The sequence below is a fragment of the Trichinella spiralis genome, assembly GCF_000181795.1.
Source record: "Trichinella spiralis strain ISS 195 chromosome Unknown Scfld6, whole genome shotgun sequence".
Lineage (NCBI taxonomy): Eukaryota > Metazoa > Nematoda > Enoplea > Trichinellida > Trichinellidae > Trichinella > Trichinella spiralis.
In genome coordinates, this window is record NW_003526945.1 from 3,640,223 (window position 1) to 3,654,962 (window position 14,740).

Below are 14,740 nucleotides of genomic sequence, written 5' to 3' on the forward strand. Positions count from 1 at the left end.
TAATTTTATAAAAATTTTATTTATTCAATTTCATCAGTTGCAACGGACACAGAAGTAGGAATTCATAAAAGGGATCATAATGATTTACGCTGAGCATATATTTTTGCCTTGTGTGTATGGATGAATGATACGCCTGCAAGCAAGATTCTCTGACAAATCTAGTACTAAATAATCAATTGCGAATAATTCCTAGTATCGGTATATAATAATTGTACCAATATTGTTTCCATATATGAAGAAAGAATTCATTAATACATTTTCTATGAGTGAGAATCAGAATATGACTATGAGAATCAACTGCAAGCATCATCAGTTGAATAAATGTAATACTGAACCGCTGAGATTTCTGCTTTAAGCGTTACTTGTTGTCCGCGAGAATTAGCACAAACCTTGACCAACAAATAAAAATCTTGTGCAGAACATCTGCTTGCTGACAACTGGCCGCAACTTTTCCACCAAACGTTGATAAAAATCAAATCAACCAAATCAATCATGACAAAACTGCAAATTTATAAAAATGAACAACAGATGCGAACGTGTTGGCATTCTGCCAAGCAGACTACTTTTCTTTTCTTATTTCATTTGGAAAAAGAAAAATGAAATAAAATATGAAACAAAGCAGAAAATATTGCAGCCAGGTGTTTTGCGACTGCAAGCACAAGTTGACCTGGATGTTGCGAGCCATTGTTTTCTCGCCACACTGCTGAAAGCGCTTTAATTGTTAGCATGTCCCATCCCCAGCCAGCAAATGCAAACAGTGCACAGCAATTGTGCACTTCTCGATTGAGAAAAAAGAGAAAAGCACCAACTGCTGCTCTATTAAGCTTCCAGCTATTGACCGATTGGCCAAAGAAAGGTAAATCTAGAAAGGGCACAATTTTTCTGCACGTACAAGTAACCTTCTCTTTACAATTTCCTTTTATTAACCAAAATGCAAACGGGAAAATATACAAAATAAAAATGCAATTTTACAGACCAATATCGATTGGATAAAAAATAATTAATTACTAATTCCCTTCATAAATGTATAGAACAATTATTTGGTAAAAGCCAAAAAGTGCAACAACTAAGAAATGAGTAATTTCAATCAATCTGCATCCAATTCTGGTTGGTAAAAGACAAGATACAACAACAATGGGCATAAAACGTTGCAAATTATACACGTTAAAAATATGCAAATAACAGACCAAGAGCAATTTTTCGTGCACAATATGTGCAAAGTGCAAAAATAATAAAACTTTCACGAGACAAATTCAATTAAAAAATTGGTTGCTTGTTGGGCATTAGCAGGGCCATTTAGCCTGTCAAACAATCAATCGGACGGAACAGTGCAGACTGTAAATTCAATTATGATTCTTTTTTGGCCCACCCTCTTTCCTGTCAATAGAACTATTCGTAAATTTGGTAAAAAGGAATAAAACGAATAAACCAAATTTGAACACATGGTAAAAAATAATAATTCGCATCACTCTATAAAAGATGACTGTATGAGCCAGGTAAAAATGGAAGACTTTGAATAACATAAACAAAATGCTACAATAAATACAATATATATATATATATATATATATATAATATATATATATATATATATACATGTATGTATGTAGGTATACATACATTTATTTACTAGCACAGCACTAAAAAGACCAGTGATGATTTAAAAATTAACCTACTGACTAAGATAAAACTCGAAGATAAAAATGACGGATAAAATAGGACAATAGAAAAGCTAATTCTTCTTGTCGGCAATGTTTTCACATAACGTCGACGAAAAATTCGCACGGATTTCCCATTGCCATGCGAAAGCTCTGTCGACTGCCGGATATGTCTGACTGCAGATCGTTAACATTACGCGACGTCGGCGACAACGGTCCTATCATTCCTTTGGATGTCATTGCGCCTACAGGCGGGCCGTAACCTTTAAGCTGAATGTTTGGATCAAGAGGAACACCTGGTGTCGAAGTCATTGGCAACAAACCTCCAACCACGCCTTTACGCACCCGTTCCGATTCATTGCTGCCATTGGAACCAGCACTGCCAGCACTATTTGCATCTGAACGACTTGTCGGCGGTGCTCCCCCTTGATGCAACAAACCATCATTTATGAAACAGTTCAACTTTCTTTACAGAAAACCAATTATCAACTTACCGACAACTAAACTCGGAAAACTTCCGGCTTCATTGTTGTACTGATATGGTATGGGTACGTAACCGCTGGCTACTGAAGATGTCTGTACAAACGATGGACATGCCTGATGAGGATAATAAGGATGCCCAACGTTTGATGACCATAATGTAGATGGTGTCATCGGTGGCGGTGGTAAAGCGGAGATAGAATCATGTTCTAACTGTGGCGGTTCTTCGCGATGAGGTTCCAATCTCAGACCCGCAAAATCTAATTTAAAAAATAACATGAAAATAAATGAATAATAAATAGATAATCTGCATGAACTTGCTTAAGAGAATTGTTTTTGCCAAAAAAAAATTTTTAACAGAAAGAAATAACCAACAAACAAATGAATTAGCATAAATACATTCCATGTCCATACATATTAAAGAAAGAGAGAAAAAACTTACTGTCGCAAATATCGCCGAAAACATAATAGCACTGTTCGGCAAAGGTAATCTTGTTTACCGTGTGTTTGATGTATCCTTCTTTGAGCATTCGAGCCGCATACTTGCGCGCATCCCGCCGATCATAGAAACCCTGTACATTAGTATACAACCATTCAACCACATCCGAGCCTGAAAATAATTTCAAATAACTATATGCTAAATAAATCAAAGAGCATAACAATTCCATTACCAAGAAATGCATTCGGTATTGTAATTTTAAGCCATGTACGATCGCGAATTTCCAAACCAGATTCGGGTTTAGCCATCGCTCGAACTATTGTTAAAATATCGTGCACATTTACATCCAAATTGCATTCTTCCAAAAACTCTGTCACAAGAACAATAAAAAATTCCATTCATACATACACCTTCCCTACTGTTGTATTTCTTACTTTCTGCTTCAGGCACTGGAGTGAACGAGCCTGTATTGACTGACAATGGCCCAGGGTAATCAAGCGGCATCTCGGCTCGTAGAGCATTCGTGTGAGCTACCCACGCGCCCGGATCAATCGGTCGAACAGGTTCAGTTCTAGGAATAGTGAAATAGCCTTTTGGATTCGGATCCCAACATTTTGCCACAACCAGCTTAATTGGACCCGGTTTTTGCACTGCTTCGCGCAAAACACGCACTGCGTCATCATTCGACATGCTTTCAAAAGAGATGTCATTTACTTGCAAAATCATATCCCCCGGTTCAATACGACCGTCCAATGCCACTGCCCCTCTAAAACATTATACCAGTATTATAATCACAACAATGTGGATTTTTCACACCTAGCAGACCCTTTCATGATTGAACCAACATATATACCACCATCTCCACCAAGCTGATTGCTATGGCCGACAATGCTAATACCAAGAAAATTAACTGTATCTGTAAAGTAAAATAATAATAAAAATAAGTCGCTTCTAGAATCAATCACCCTGAAAATAAAAAGTGCATTAAACCACTTTACCCATATTCAAAGTCACAGTAATAATGTTCAACGACATGCTCGATTCTGTTATGCTACTCACTGACGATGCCTAAATGAGAATAGAAAAATCACACCAGTATTAAGGTCATATTTGCCCGATTAAAAAAGGAATTCCAACTCGGCTCAACAAAGTGCGCGGAAGTCGACGTCTCTTTTTCCGCTTCAAATACTGCCTGCTGACGCTAGTGATGTCCGTTGATGAAGAAATTCTGAAATAAAATTTGCAAAATAAAAATGAAACATCTTGCAAAAACAACAGCATACCTGCTAGCTTGGTCATCTTCAGAATCCATAAAACTGGTAGAATCCAGATCGCTGGTTAAACCATGTCCAACGTCAAAGCATCGTGCACGCATTCCTTTCGGATAACGTACTGCAAAATAGAATCGGAAATTTTAAATTTCGAAGCCAAACAGAAAATAAATACAGATATACACAACAACACATACCGCGCTCATGGAACTGCGGATGGAAGGATCGTCGATCCAATTTCGTCCCATATCGTGGAACTAAATCAAAAAATCCAATAAAACAATCACAATAAATTGTCATTACATTTCGGCAATCCGGAAAGGGTGGATTCGGTTTCGGAAGAACATCCGGAAGGAACCAAATTATCTCTGCTATCCGCACGTCCCCCATGGAAACTTGGCGGTCTGCTTTCTCCAAGTCCCGAACTTCTGGTAGGCGGGTGCCGAGGAGAAGAATGACCATGCTGAGTTGTCGGGCCGTTGGCGTCAGAATGCGTGCTCCCTTCAGAAGTAACAAGCTGAAAAATTGTTCGTTGTTTTATTCGTCATTGTCACAAAATATTATCTTGGCGCCTATTATTATTATTATTATTCACCCAAGATTCGACGCAACCGTTGAACGTCGGCAATTTAACAGCGTCGTCAGAAATTTCTTCTTTCACCACCCTAAAAGAAAAATCAAACTTTGATCGATAAAAGTATTTTACAAAAAAACAAAACAAAACTTGAAACTCATCTCACGTTAGCGTTTACATCATAACAAATGTACAGTTAGTCATCAAAATTACATTTCAAATTCGCAAATTTCGACAAAATTGACCTGTGTTCCATTGACAATGTCAAATAAAAGTTTCATAATTCAATGCAAATATTTCAAAATTTTTAAAAACATAACTTCTTATCATTTTCTCCGTTATAATTTCCCTTCCCAATTACTGAAGTCCTTGAACTAAAATTTCAATCTAATGAAACAGTTTTAAAAATAAATTTCTATTATTGAAAAACTACATTAAGTAAAACAAAGATTTCAAATTATTATTTAATTTATTGTAAACTTAAATGTGAAAATTTTTCTGAATAGAAACTCTCTTCGCTGCTGCTTTCACAATATGATGATAGAACACTGTATTACACGTCAAAGATGCGAAGTAACGCTTGAAATAAAATTATGCTAACAGAACGTAAGGTAAATGTAAATAAACTTGTCAAACTCTTCAAAAAAAAAAACAAGAAAATATATTAACTAAGTAAATAATTTTCGCCCACTCAATCTTCTACAAAATTATCTGATAAAAAGCACTTCATAGTCTATTTCTCAGCTAGTGCAACGCAGATGAACACAAATTGCCCTAAATGATGTGAGAAAAAAATTAAGAAAATTTCATAAATGAAAAAAAAAACAAATTCGTCTCATTTTAATTTGACAATTCATTCATTTTGTTTTCAAAAAATTTTCTGACTGCCATGTGAACAGATGTTCTAAAGCAAAGGCCAACTCGTACTTCATTAACGCAAATTGCACTTCAAATAGATCACATCGCTCACAGCTGCATAGAAATCAATAAGAAACTACACTTCCAATGAATGATTCAGCAGATCAATTCGGACAAAACAATTTCGATCTCAAATATTTGCAACTAACGATGAGAATTATTAAGCGAAAAACAATTATAAACCTATCCTTTCGAATTTCCATAAATAATAAGTGAATGAAAAGGAAAAAATCAACCCACTTCAGCTAGAAACGCTTCCTGCACTACTTTTCAATCGCTAAATGCAAAAAACAAATGATTAGAGTGCTTTTGGCCATGAGCTTCGAAATCAGTTAAATGAAAACCACCACCACCGTGCACAAAAATTTTCATCCCAAGCCTGTGTATACAGACAGATAACGCATGCAACGCAAAATTATCTAAGCATCAAACTTCTTTGTTTAAACTGTTCAAGAAATGCAGAATGTCAAATTTCTAAAATGAAATTCCTACGTTACAACAAGCAAACAAAATATTTGCCTACCGCTTTCACTTCTGCAGCACTTGCCTGTGCAAATAAAGCTGGATGCAATTTTCGTTTTTAAAGAATTCGAAAATTCTCATCAATAAAATTAACACAAAACAAAACAAAACAACTTTTAATCATTTGCGTATTGACGTCTCTAATGACGAAGAAAAACAAACAATCATTATGCAAGTCGATCGTTGAGCTCTAAGATGAAACTTAGATGAAAGACAAGTCGAATTTTATTGGAACATTTCCACCGTTTACGATGCTTAAATAGGAGCATTCAGCTATTTTAAATTAGCTTACATAAAATTTAATTGTACGCTAAACTAACATTGCAACACGTTTTCAATTACTTCGTGTAACTCATTGCACACAAAAGCAATAAGTATTAACATGCATAACTAGACCAAAGCAGAAAACAGCACTGAGAAACTCCACTAAAAGAAACATCAAACTGGCAAACCAAAGTGGCAAAATAATTTTGAAATAATTTCTCAGAAGAATATTTCTGTTCAAAAAGAACGGATGCATTTTTATTATGTGCCACTGTTTCAGTGTAGAATGAAAGAAGCTTCAAATACCTTCAATTATCAAAAAAAAGAAAAATGTACTATCCAAATACACTTACCCAAAGTCATCGTCGACAGATTTAAAAAAGTATTTAAAATTAGGTCGATTAAGAGCCGCTTTAAAATGGCCAAGAGTGACTAAATCACTAGGCACAGGCAGTTTTATTAAATATGGGGTCTGCTCGTCATCGATGTGATAAATAACTTTCGTTTCAACGTTCATCACCGCTAAAATTAGCGGACATACACCTACACGCAGCTACCTTGGTACTATAATATCTCATCAGACGGCGGCATTCTGATATGCAGGTACATTTAAAAAACAAAAGTGGCTGCTTCATTTCGAAAATTGTAAAAATATAATTTATTTATTTGTAAATTACATGATTTTATCATTTTAATAGTATGTTTTATATTATTTCTTAAATATATTATTTCAAAATGTTTTAAAAATTACTGTACTTTACTGTAATTATTTGACAAAAATTTTATCTTTCAAAATTTGCGAACTTCGTAATAAATAATTTTTGAAATACCTTGCGTTTTAGGCATATTTTGTTTCTTATTGTAAATTTAAATGTTTTAACAATTCTAATAATAAAATTGCAAATGATTATACCTTGCACATATAATGCAGTTTGAAAAGCAAACTTTTTTTGCAATAAAATAAGCATTTATTGCATTTTATCTTAATTGTGTTTATATGTGTCAAATAGATTTATTTTTTTTAGAATTAGATTTTATTGCAAATATAAATTTATTGTTACGAGTACGCTAGTGCTATTTTAGAAGCTCAGTTCTTTTACTTACAGTACGGTATTAGGCAAGCTGACCTTTTTTGCTTACAAGTTTGCAACACATTTCTTGCTTTTCCCTGTTCAGTTCCTTTACGAAACGTAGAAAAACACACATATTTAATTAAATTTTTGAAATTTCAAAGCATGAATTATTAGTTTGCCATTTACTTTATTATGAAATAATTTGGATGAAATACAAATCATTTATTTCATTTGTTTGCATTTTACTAGCAGCTGTTTGTTCTTGTTTTATTAGAGCCAACAAAAAAATTACATTTTATCTAAGCGCTGTTAAATGCTTGCTGCATCTTTATTCTTAATATTTTACTTTTGCATAATTAAGGAAATTTTCTTAAGGTAAATGTGTATGGTGACTTTTACAAATGACTATTAATGCTTTATTGTATAATATGACTTGATATGTATTATACATACATTGAAATCTTATGAAAATTTATTAAAAAATTATAAATTGACATTTAAAAAGTTACTGTTTTTTACTTTAAATTTTTTATGTACTATTGTACTTTTGTTGTTCTTACTGTAGAGTAGGAAATTTTTGCATTTGCTGCAAATTCAAAATATAAGTGTTAACGATATAAAGTATACAGGCTCTATTTAAGTGTAAAGTATAAAGCGTTACTTTTTTCTTTCCAACATGCTGTACTACTTTATGTATTTACCTTTAATTAAAATGAGCTGTTTTAAGTAAAAAAAATTCTATACTGAGTTGTTTATAATTTAATTAGGAAAGAATTAAATGTTTTATAACTGCATATACTCATTGCTTTAATGCCAATAAATTATTTTTCATGTAACAGAGTAGTACTGACTGCATTTTTCTATATCTGTATCCTGTAAAATTTTTCTTAATTATGGTTTAATCAATTATTGAGATATTTTTTATTTCTTTGAGAATTTTCTTACTTATATTTGCATTATTTATTTTATTTATAAATAGTTTTAGGTTTAGTGATATAAGCTCCAGTAATTCCACTATGTCAACTGTTGGAAAGACAAAAGTGGTAAAGTTATTTAAAGATGAGACGAATGTGCATTAATTTATTTTATTTATCATAGGTATCCAGTTATACATTGAAATATACTGTTGCTGGCCATACGAAAGCCATTTCCGCTGTTAGATTTAGTCCGAATGGACGTTGGCTAGCTAGTGCCTGTGAATTGTGATGTTTGTGAAGAAAGTTGCTTATTTTTACATTTTTTGCTGTTTTTTAGCTGCTGACAAGCTGATTAAAATTTGGGGTGCTCTAGATGGAAAATTTGAGAAAACGATAGTTGGTCATAAACTGGTAGGCACCATTGAAAATTACATCTGCTTTTTATTGAAAATCATTTTAGGGTTTAAATGATGTTTGCTGGTCCGAAGACAGCCATCTCTTATGTTCAGCTAGCGATGACAAAACATTAAAAGTATACGATTATTCTGGGGTAAGTAAAAAAAATTGGATTTGTTTTGTAACTTATAACAAATTATGTCATTATCCTTTTAAACATGAAAAAAGAACAATTATTAACTTAATTATGGAAGATATTAAGATCATACTTTTTACTGTGTCATTTTTATATTATATATTTTCTTGTTTATTATTTTTGTTATTTTGTTTCTTTTTTTAGGGAAAATGTATCCGAACTTTTCGAGGACATACACATTATGTATCTTGCTGCAATTTCAGTCCACAAACAAGTTCTATCATTTCTGGCTCTGTAGGGAAAGCTTCATAATTCTGGAAAGCTAGTAATTACGTTTCTGTATTTTCAGTTTGATGAGACTTTGCGTATATGGGATGTGTCAACAGGAACATTGATTAGCACATTAGCAGCCCATCCAGATCCACTTACTGCAGTATATAATACCGCTGCAGTTTTACATAAATAAATAATTGTTGTTATAGGTACATTACAATCGTGATGGTTCTTTAATCTGCACTAGTAGTTATGATGGGGCTATACGAATATGGGATGCAAATACTGGAGAATGTGTGAAATCTTTAATCGGTAACTGAGAGTTCATTATTGTTGTTTTGCGTAATTCACGTCCGTCTTTTATATATCTCTTGTGTTTACAATTTCATTGTTATTTGATAAATGACATTTAAGAAGCAAAATTTACAAAGAGCAAGACATTTAATTATAAGACATTGTGTTCAGTTGTAAAGTTATGCATCTATCTATGTGATTTTTTTATTTATTTAGATGAAGATAATACTCCAGTTTCATATGCAAAGTTTTCACCTAATGGGAAGTACATTTTAGCTGCCACAATGGACAGGTTGCAAACTTTGATTTGTCTAACTATTCATAATAAATGTTTTTTTAGTGTCATCAAATTATGGGATTTTAATAAAGGAAAAGTACGTTATTCATTACGAATTTATGTTCACATTTTGCTTTGCATTATGCATTTGTTCATCATGCATCATGCATATTGTTATTTTATTAGATACATTTAAAGTTGTGCTACTTTAGTTTTTTGGAGATTTTATGTTTTAATTTTCAGTGCTTGAAACAATACAGTGGACATAAAAATGAAAAATATTGCATCGTAGCCAATTTCTCCGTTACAGGTGGAAAGGTATGCTTTTTCTTTGACTTCTATAAATTTATCAGTAATTCAAAGATTATTAGAGGAAGAACATGACATTTCCAAAAAACTATATTAATTTAAGAAAACCAAAATGGTCACTGATATTTGAATGAAGTTGTTTTTATATAAGGCAAAAATCCATTATTTTATACAGATAATACGTAGTATGTAGTAGTAATAATGATATACATTATGAATTTTAGTATTTTATAATTTAGCAAGCTGCTTGCAGTTCACATATAAAAAAGTAACTTAAATCACTTTAGTGGATTGTCAGTGGTTCTGAAGATGGCATGGTATACATTTGGAATTTGCAGAGCAAAGAAATTGTACAAAAACTTAGTGGTCATACAGGTTAAGCATATGAGACATTTTTATTACTGAAAATTCATTAATTTTTTTCAGATGTTGTGCTGTGCACCGCATGTCATCCTACTGAAAATTTGATCGCTTCAGGTGCTTTGGAAAATGATAAGACTATTAAAGCATGGATAAGCAATTTTTAAATCATACGTATATTGCTTAAATAGCATTGTGTAACAGCATGTTTTATGTGAGACCTTATATTTCCTGATACGTGCATATGTAAAACTGTGTTGCTTAAAATATTTTGTATGTTAAATGTATCTGCACTGCAATTCTGTAGAATGTGAAGTCATAATAAATTCCAGTATTTTGCCGGTTCTCATTAAAATAAGGAACGGTGATTATAAGGGATAGATAATTTGTGAAAAATGTTGCAAGATGGAACGTTAATTTCGTTTCCTGATGGAGTGTACGATGTACGAAATCCATTTTTTGAATACGTATACCCGGCTGTAAACACCAGGTCGCATTGGCCTTGCACAACCAATACCCCAGCTGACTGTACCTCGCAACTCCCAGATGCCATCTTGTTCACATACAAGCGGTCCACCGGAGTCACCCTTAGATAGAAATCACGCAGTGCATTTTTATTTAAACAATCGTCTAGTGGTAACGTACTTGACATGAATCTCTTCCACCTTCGTCGAAACCAGCGCAAAACATAGTAGGAGAGACAAATCCACTGTAGCGTGAAGGTGCATTGCATTCCGCATTGGTCAATATGGGTACTTTGATCTGTTGCAGTATTTTACTTGGACTTCCGCCTGAACATTTACAGAAATTTCCTGTATTTTCAAAGTAACAAATGAACATCCTGTTTGAATAATAAATAAAATTATATTTCACAAAGTTCATTGTCAAACAATACATTTATGAACGGGAAATTACACAGCATAAGGTTTCCTACAAAAATATTCCATGAATTTTTTTCTATGTTGAAATCTACCCATAAGATTGCAAAAAAGTGAAAATATTTCGTTACTATTTAATTGCGTTATTATGCAAAAATATTTTTTCATATTTTACATGTAAATATTCCAATATTACATAAAAGTAATCAGATGGTACCTTCAACAGTTCGACCCCATCCAGTAACAATACATTTCTGACCAGGTGCAACATCAGAGGTCGGAAGGCAGACCAACGATTTTGAACTATTTTCCACAGCCGGTTTCAATAGCTGCAACACAGCTATGTCATAAGCAGGGCGTATACTTTTATTAAAAAATGGATGCGGATGAACACTTTTAACTTTTATTCGTCTACCAGAGCCGAGTTTGTTTGAATTTATCAAGACTGAATATGCGGATGACATATATCTGAAATATAAGTTTAAATTCGATAAATGTATTTTGTTTTTAATTGAAATCCTGCTTCAGTACATCACAGCAAAGCATGTCCAGTTAAGAAAATTCTCCAGTAAATATTATTTTTATTTCGTATGTAAAATTCAAAAAATAACAACAATGATATTACTTATTAGCAATGCAATGTGCGGCGGTGACAACAATGTCAGGTTGAACGAGGCTACCTCCGCATGCAAAGTGATTACCATAGTAGAGTGCGACCATCCAGGGCCAAGCTCCATCTGGAGCATCGACACCGCCTACTATGCGAAAGGAATCTGCAGCGATAGTTGACTCTTCAGAGACACCACACGCATGCACACTTTCACCTGATAACAAAAGCTAAAATTTACTGGACGCAATCTTTCGCAACAAAACTATATAGAATCTGAACTGCTGACTTACCGAAAGCAATTAAACAAAAAATAACAACAATATACAGTATACAAGCAATACTTTTGTTAGACATTACGCATTTTCAAATGCCTACTTATTGCAATGAGCTTCGATTTCTCAATTGAACAAAAATTTACATTTAATCTCTAGGATATCATAGCTCAAGGCTTAAACATACTTTACATTAATACTTATTGTAAAGAAAATATATTTAGAATGCATGTTGAAAATATTTACTTAAAATAATACATGTTGAAATTAGTTAATATTATGCAATGCTGAAAATGCTTACTTAAAAGTTTTAATAATAAAACAAATTTACAGTACTACAAAATTCATATTAGTAGTGATGATTCAATTCAAACAACTTACAGTTGCATTGAAATGTATTTCCATTTCATTTTTTGGAATTTTATATTATTATTAATCACTATTGCAAATGCACGTATAATATTTGAGCATAATTTATTAGAGAACAACAAAAATATGACAGAATCTAGAGTAAAAAGTTTTTCACGAATATACACTTCCTGATATGTTTTATGAAATTTTGGAAAGACTCGTGCTTTTCTCTCATTAAAAAGAAATCTGACCGCCTCACAGAATTCAGACTCTTTATCTTGTAAAATACGTATCTCTCAATCCATCGGGAAGTTGAACAACTTGATTCATATTATGAAACATTGAACAGCTTGTTCCAAGGCAGACAAACTTTTCTCAGGTTGAACAATGTTCGGAAGAAATTTTATCGCCTTCATCATCATTGTTCAGACGGAGCAATGATCCGCTCATGAAGAAGTTTTATTTCATGATCTTCCTTGGGAGTTCTTCAGAACCTTGTTGCTTCAAATCAGCGTTACAAATATTTTCTGGAGTACTTCGCTTGCTGGATTTCCAAAGGGTGATGCATCTCCCGTTGTTACCTATGATTTCTGGGAATTCAATTCTGCCATACTTCCCACTTCATTTCACCCAGATTTGGTAATTCATATTTCCAAAGGAATTGTCGTTTGAGTAAATATAAATACTCAAATACTGAAAATGCCCAAAGTAATCATTTTCCTAAAGTGAGCATGCAGTGCTACGAAGAAAATCTGCACATCACTATCACTTTAAAAAGGCGGTCTTCTTCTTCAAACACCAGGCAATTTCAGGATTCTGGTGTATTATCATGTAGACTTTACAGATGGTTCCTTGTAAATCTTCCCAAAGCTGCCTCGCGTTTCTTTTGTAACAGCGATCTTTGTATGGTCGATGCGCAGTAGCGGTTCTGATTCTTAAACGGTTTCATTCTTCAAGCGTTGAAAGTAACCAGATGATCTTCATCATTTCATATTGTACTAGATGGCGCAGCCTGATCAGCATAAATCACCGCTTCATATGAACATTCCCCTTCCTGATTATCCAGGAATAGCTGGGCTAATAGACCGGTTCAAATTTTGCTCGCACTGTTTGTTCATCGCCTGCGTTATCTTCAACTGACGGGGAACGACCTGCTGCACTGCGCTTTTCTGTTTAATGACGCCTCAAGCCAATCATGGCAAAATGCCAATGATGCAACTAAACGAGTTATCAGCGTCAGCTAACACAGCCGCTGAGTGCTCTTTTCAAATGCATGCCGACGTTCTTTGTTTGAAAACAACAAAACAGCGCAATTGTTTCTTCATAAATTTGAGCGAATTTAACGGCATCTTTAGCATGGTTGATAACTGAATAATAAAAACAAACAAACATCTTTTCAGTCTCACATACCATAACTGAGAGAACTTTGCGGCGTCTTCGAGACGATTCGATTAATAGTAGAATAATGATGGAAAAATATCTTCTTAGCTTCACAAGAAACCATAGTCGTCATTTACTAATGCATCGGTACTAATGTAGCGCTTTAGCATCGGATATATAAGCGAATTTTCGTCAATTTCGCGAGCCTTTTCTCAGCACAGCTCGAGTGACAACAAGCCACAGTAATCGATGACAACAAGCAGTCTACTAATTTCCTCCTACTGTATAGTTTGTCTACTTGAGTTTCATTTTTCGTTGATCAAAAATATTTATGTAATGTTGCTTTTATGAGCAATTTTTTGTTTTTCTGGTTTTTTATTTGCTTTTTTTCTTAGAATTTTTGTCTGATTTTATTGGTTGATTCATGTCCTTAAATTTCTGCACAATGTGCTCTTGTACATCGGTTCCTGATTATTCTTTTGTTTCAAATTAAACGTCATAATTACTTTTCCATTTCGTCCTATCGAGTACTGTTATAAAAGGAAAACACTGTCTGCCTGTATTTCACTCAGATGGTCATTTATCAGACGCTATTGAATTTGAATTGATAATTTTAATTTTTTCCGTGATGCTACTATAGCCATGTATTTTAATTGTCACGGTTTTTTGGCGAAAGATGTTTGTTATTTTCTGGTGTATAAATAACTTAATGGAATTTTATTTCATGATTTTCATTAAAATTTACGAATTGTTGCTCGAATGGATCATGATGCACGTGAACTTGGTGCTACTGCTGCAATTGTTGATTGAATGCTGATACTGAAATTCGTAGCGCTCACCGTCTTTGTAATTGGTGTTCAATATACTACTGGTAGTTACATTTTCACTTGTCATGTAACGCAAAAATAAATTCACTGAGTTTGATTCTTTTATTTGATAAAATTCAGTTTATTTTAAATCTGCAAAATAGTGATAGATATGCATGATACAGAACAATATTCTTTATTTATTTTTGTGCATAATGTTTCAGTATATTTTTCTGTTTCATTTGCGTTATACTTTTGTCATTTATTTTTTTGGTTCATTTT

The 14,740-nt window shown here is 33.3% G+C and overlaps 3 protein-coding genes across 3 annotated transcripts; all 3 read right to left on the reverse strand.

Annotated features, from left to right (window-relative positions):
- Positions 1–293: 293 nt before the first annotated feature.
- On the reverse strand, positions 294–1,021 carry Tsp_08620 (hypothetical protein). Its single transcript, XM_003373846.1, has 3 exons — positions 1,009–1,021; positions 616–904; positions 294–501 (listed from the first exon to the last, which is right to left on the reverse strand). The coding sequence occupies exons 1-3, from the start codon at positions 1,019–1,021 to the stop codon at positions 294–296; spliced, it is 510 nt and encodes a 169-aa protein (XP_003373894.1).
- A 736-nt stretch (positions 1,022–1,757) lies between these two features.
- On the reverse strand, positions 1,758–5,543 carry Tsp_08621 (segment polarity protein). Its single transcript, XM_003373847.1, has 14 exons — positions 5,524–5,543; positions 4,743–4,796; positions 4,444–4,513; positions 4,152–4,365; positions 4,046–4,105; positions 3,861–3,969; positions 3,715–3,805; positions 3,576–3,645; positions 3,394–3,493; positions 3,012–3,343; positions 2,810–2,947; positions 2,581–2,748; positions 2,153–2,398; positions 1,758–2,083 (listed from the first exon to the last, which is right to left on the reverse strand). The coding sequence occupies exons 1-14, from the start codon at positions 5,541–5,543 to the stop codon at positions 1,758–1,760; spliced, it is 1,998 nt and encodes a 665-aa protein (XP_003373895.1).
- A 4,188-nt stretch (positions 5,544–9,731) lies between these two features.
- Tsp_08622 (transmembrane protease, serine 2) lies at positions 9,732–12,326 on the reverse strand. The gene is made up of 6 exons (XM_003373848.1): positions 12,303–12,326; positions 11,665–11,876; positions 11,257–11,507; positions 10,807–10,952; positions 10,635–10,748; positions 9,732–9,830 (listed from the first exon to the last, which is right to left on the reverse strand). Exons 1-6 carry the CDS (start codon positions 12,324–12,326, stop codon positions 9,732–9,734), a joined length of 846 nt encoding a protein of 281 aa, XP_003373896.1.
- Positions 12,327–14,740: the final 2,414 nt, after the last annotated feature.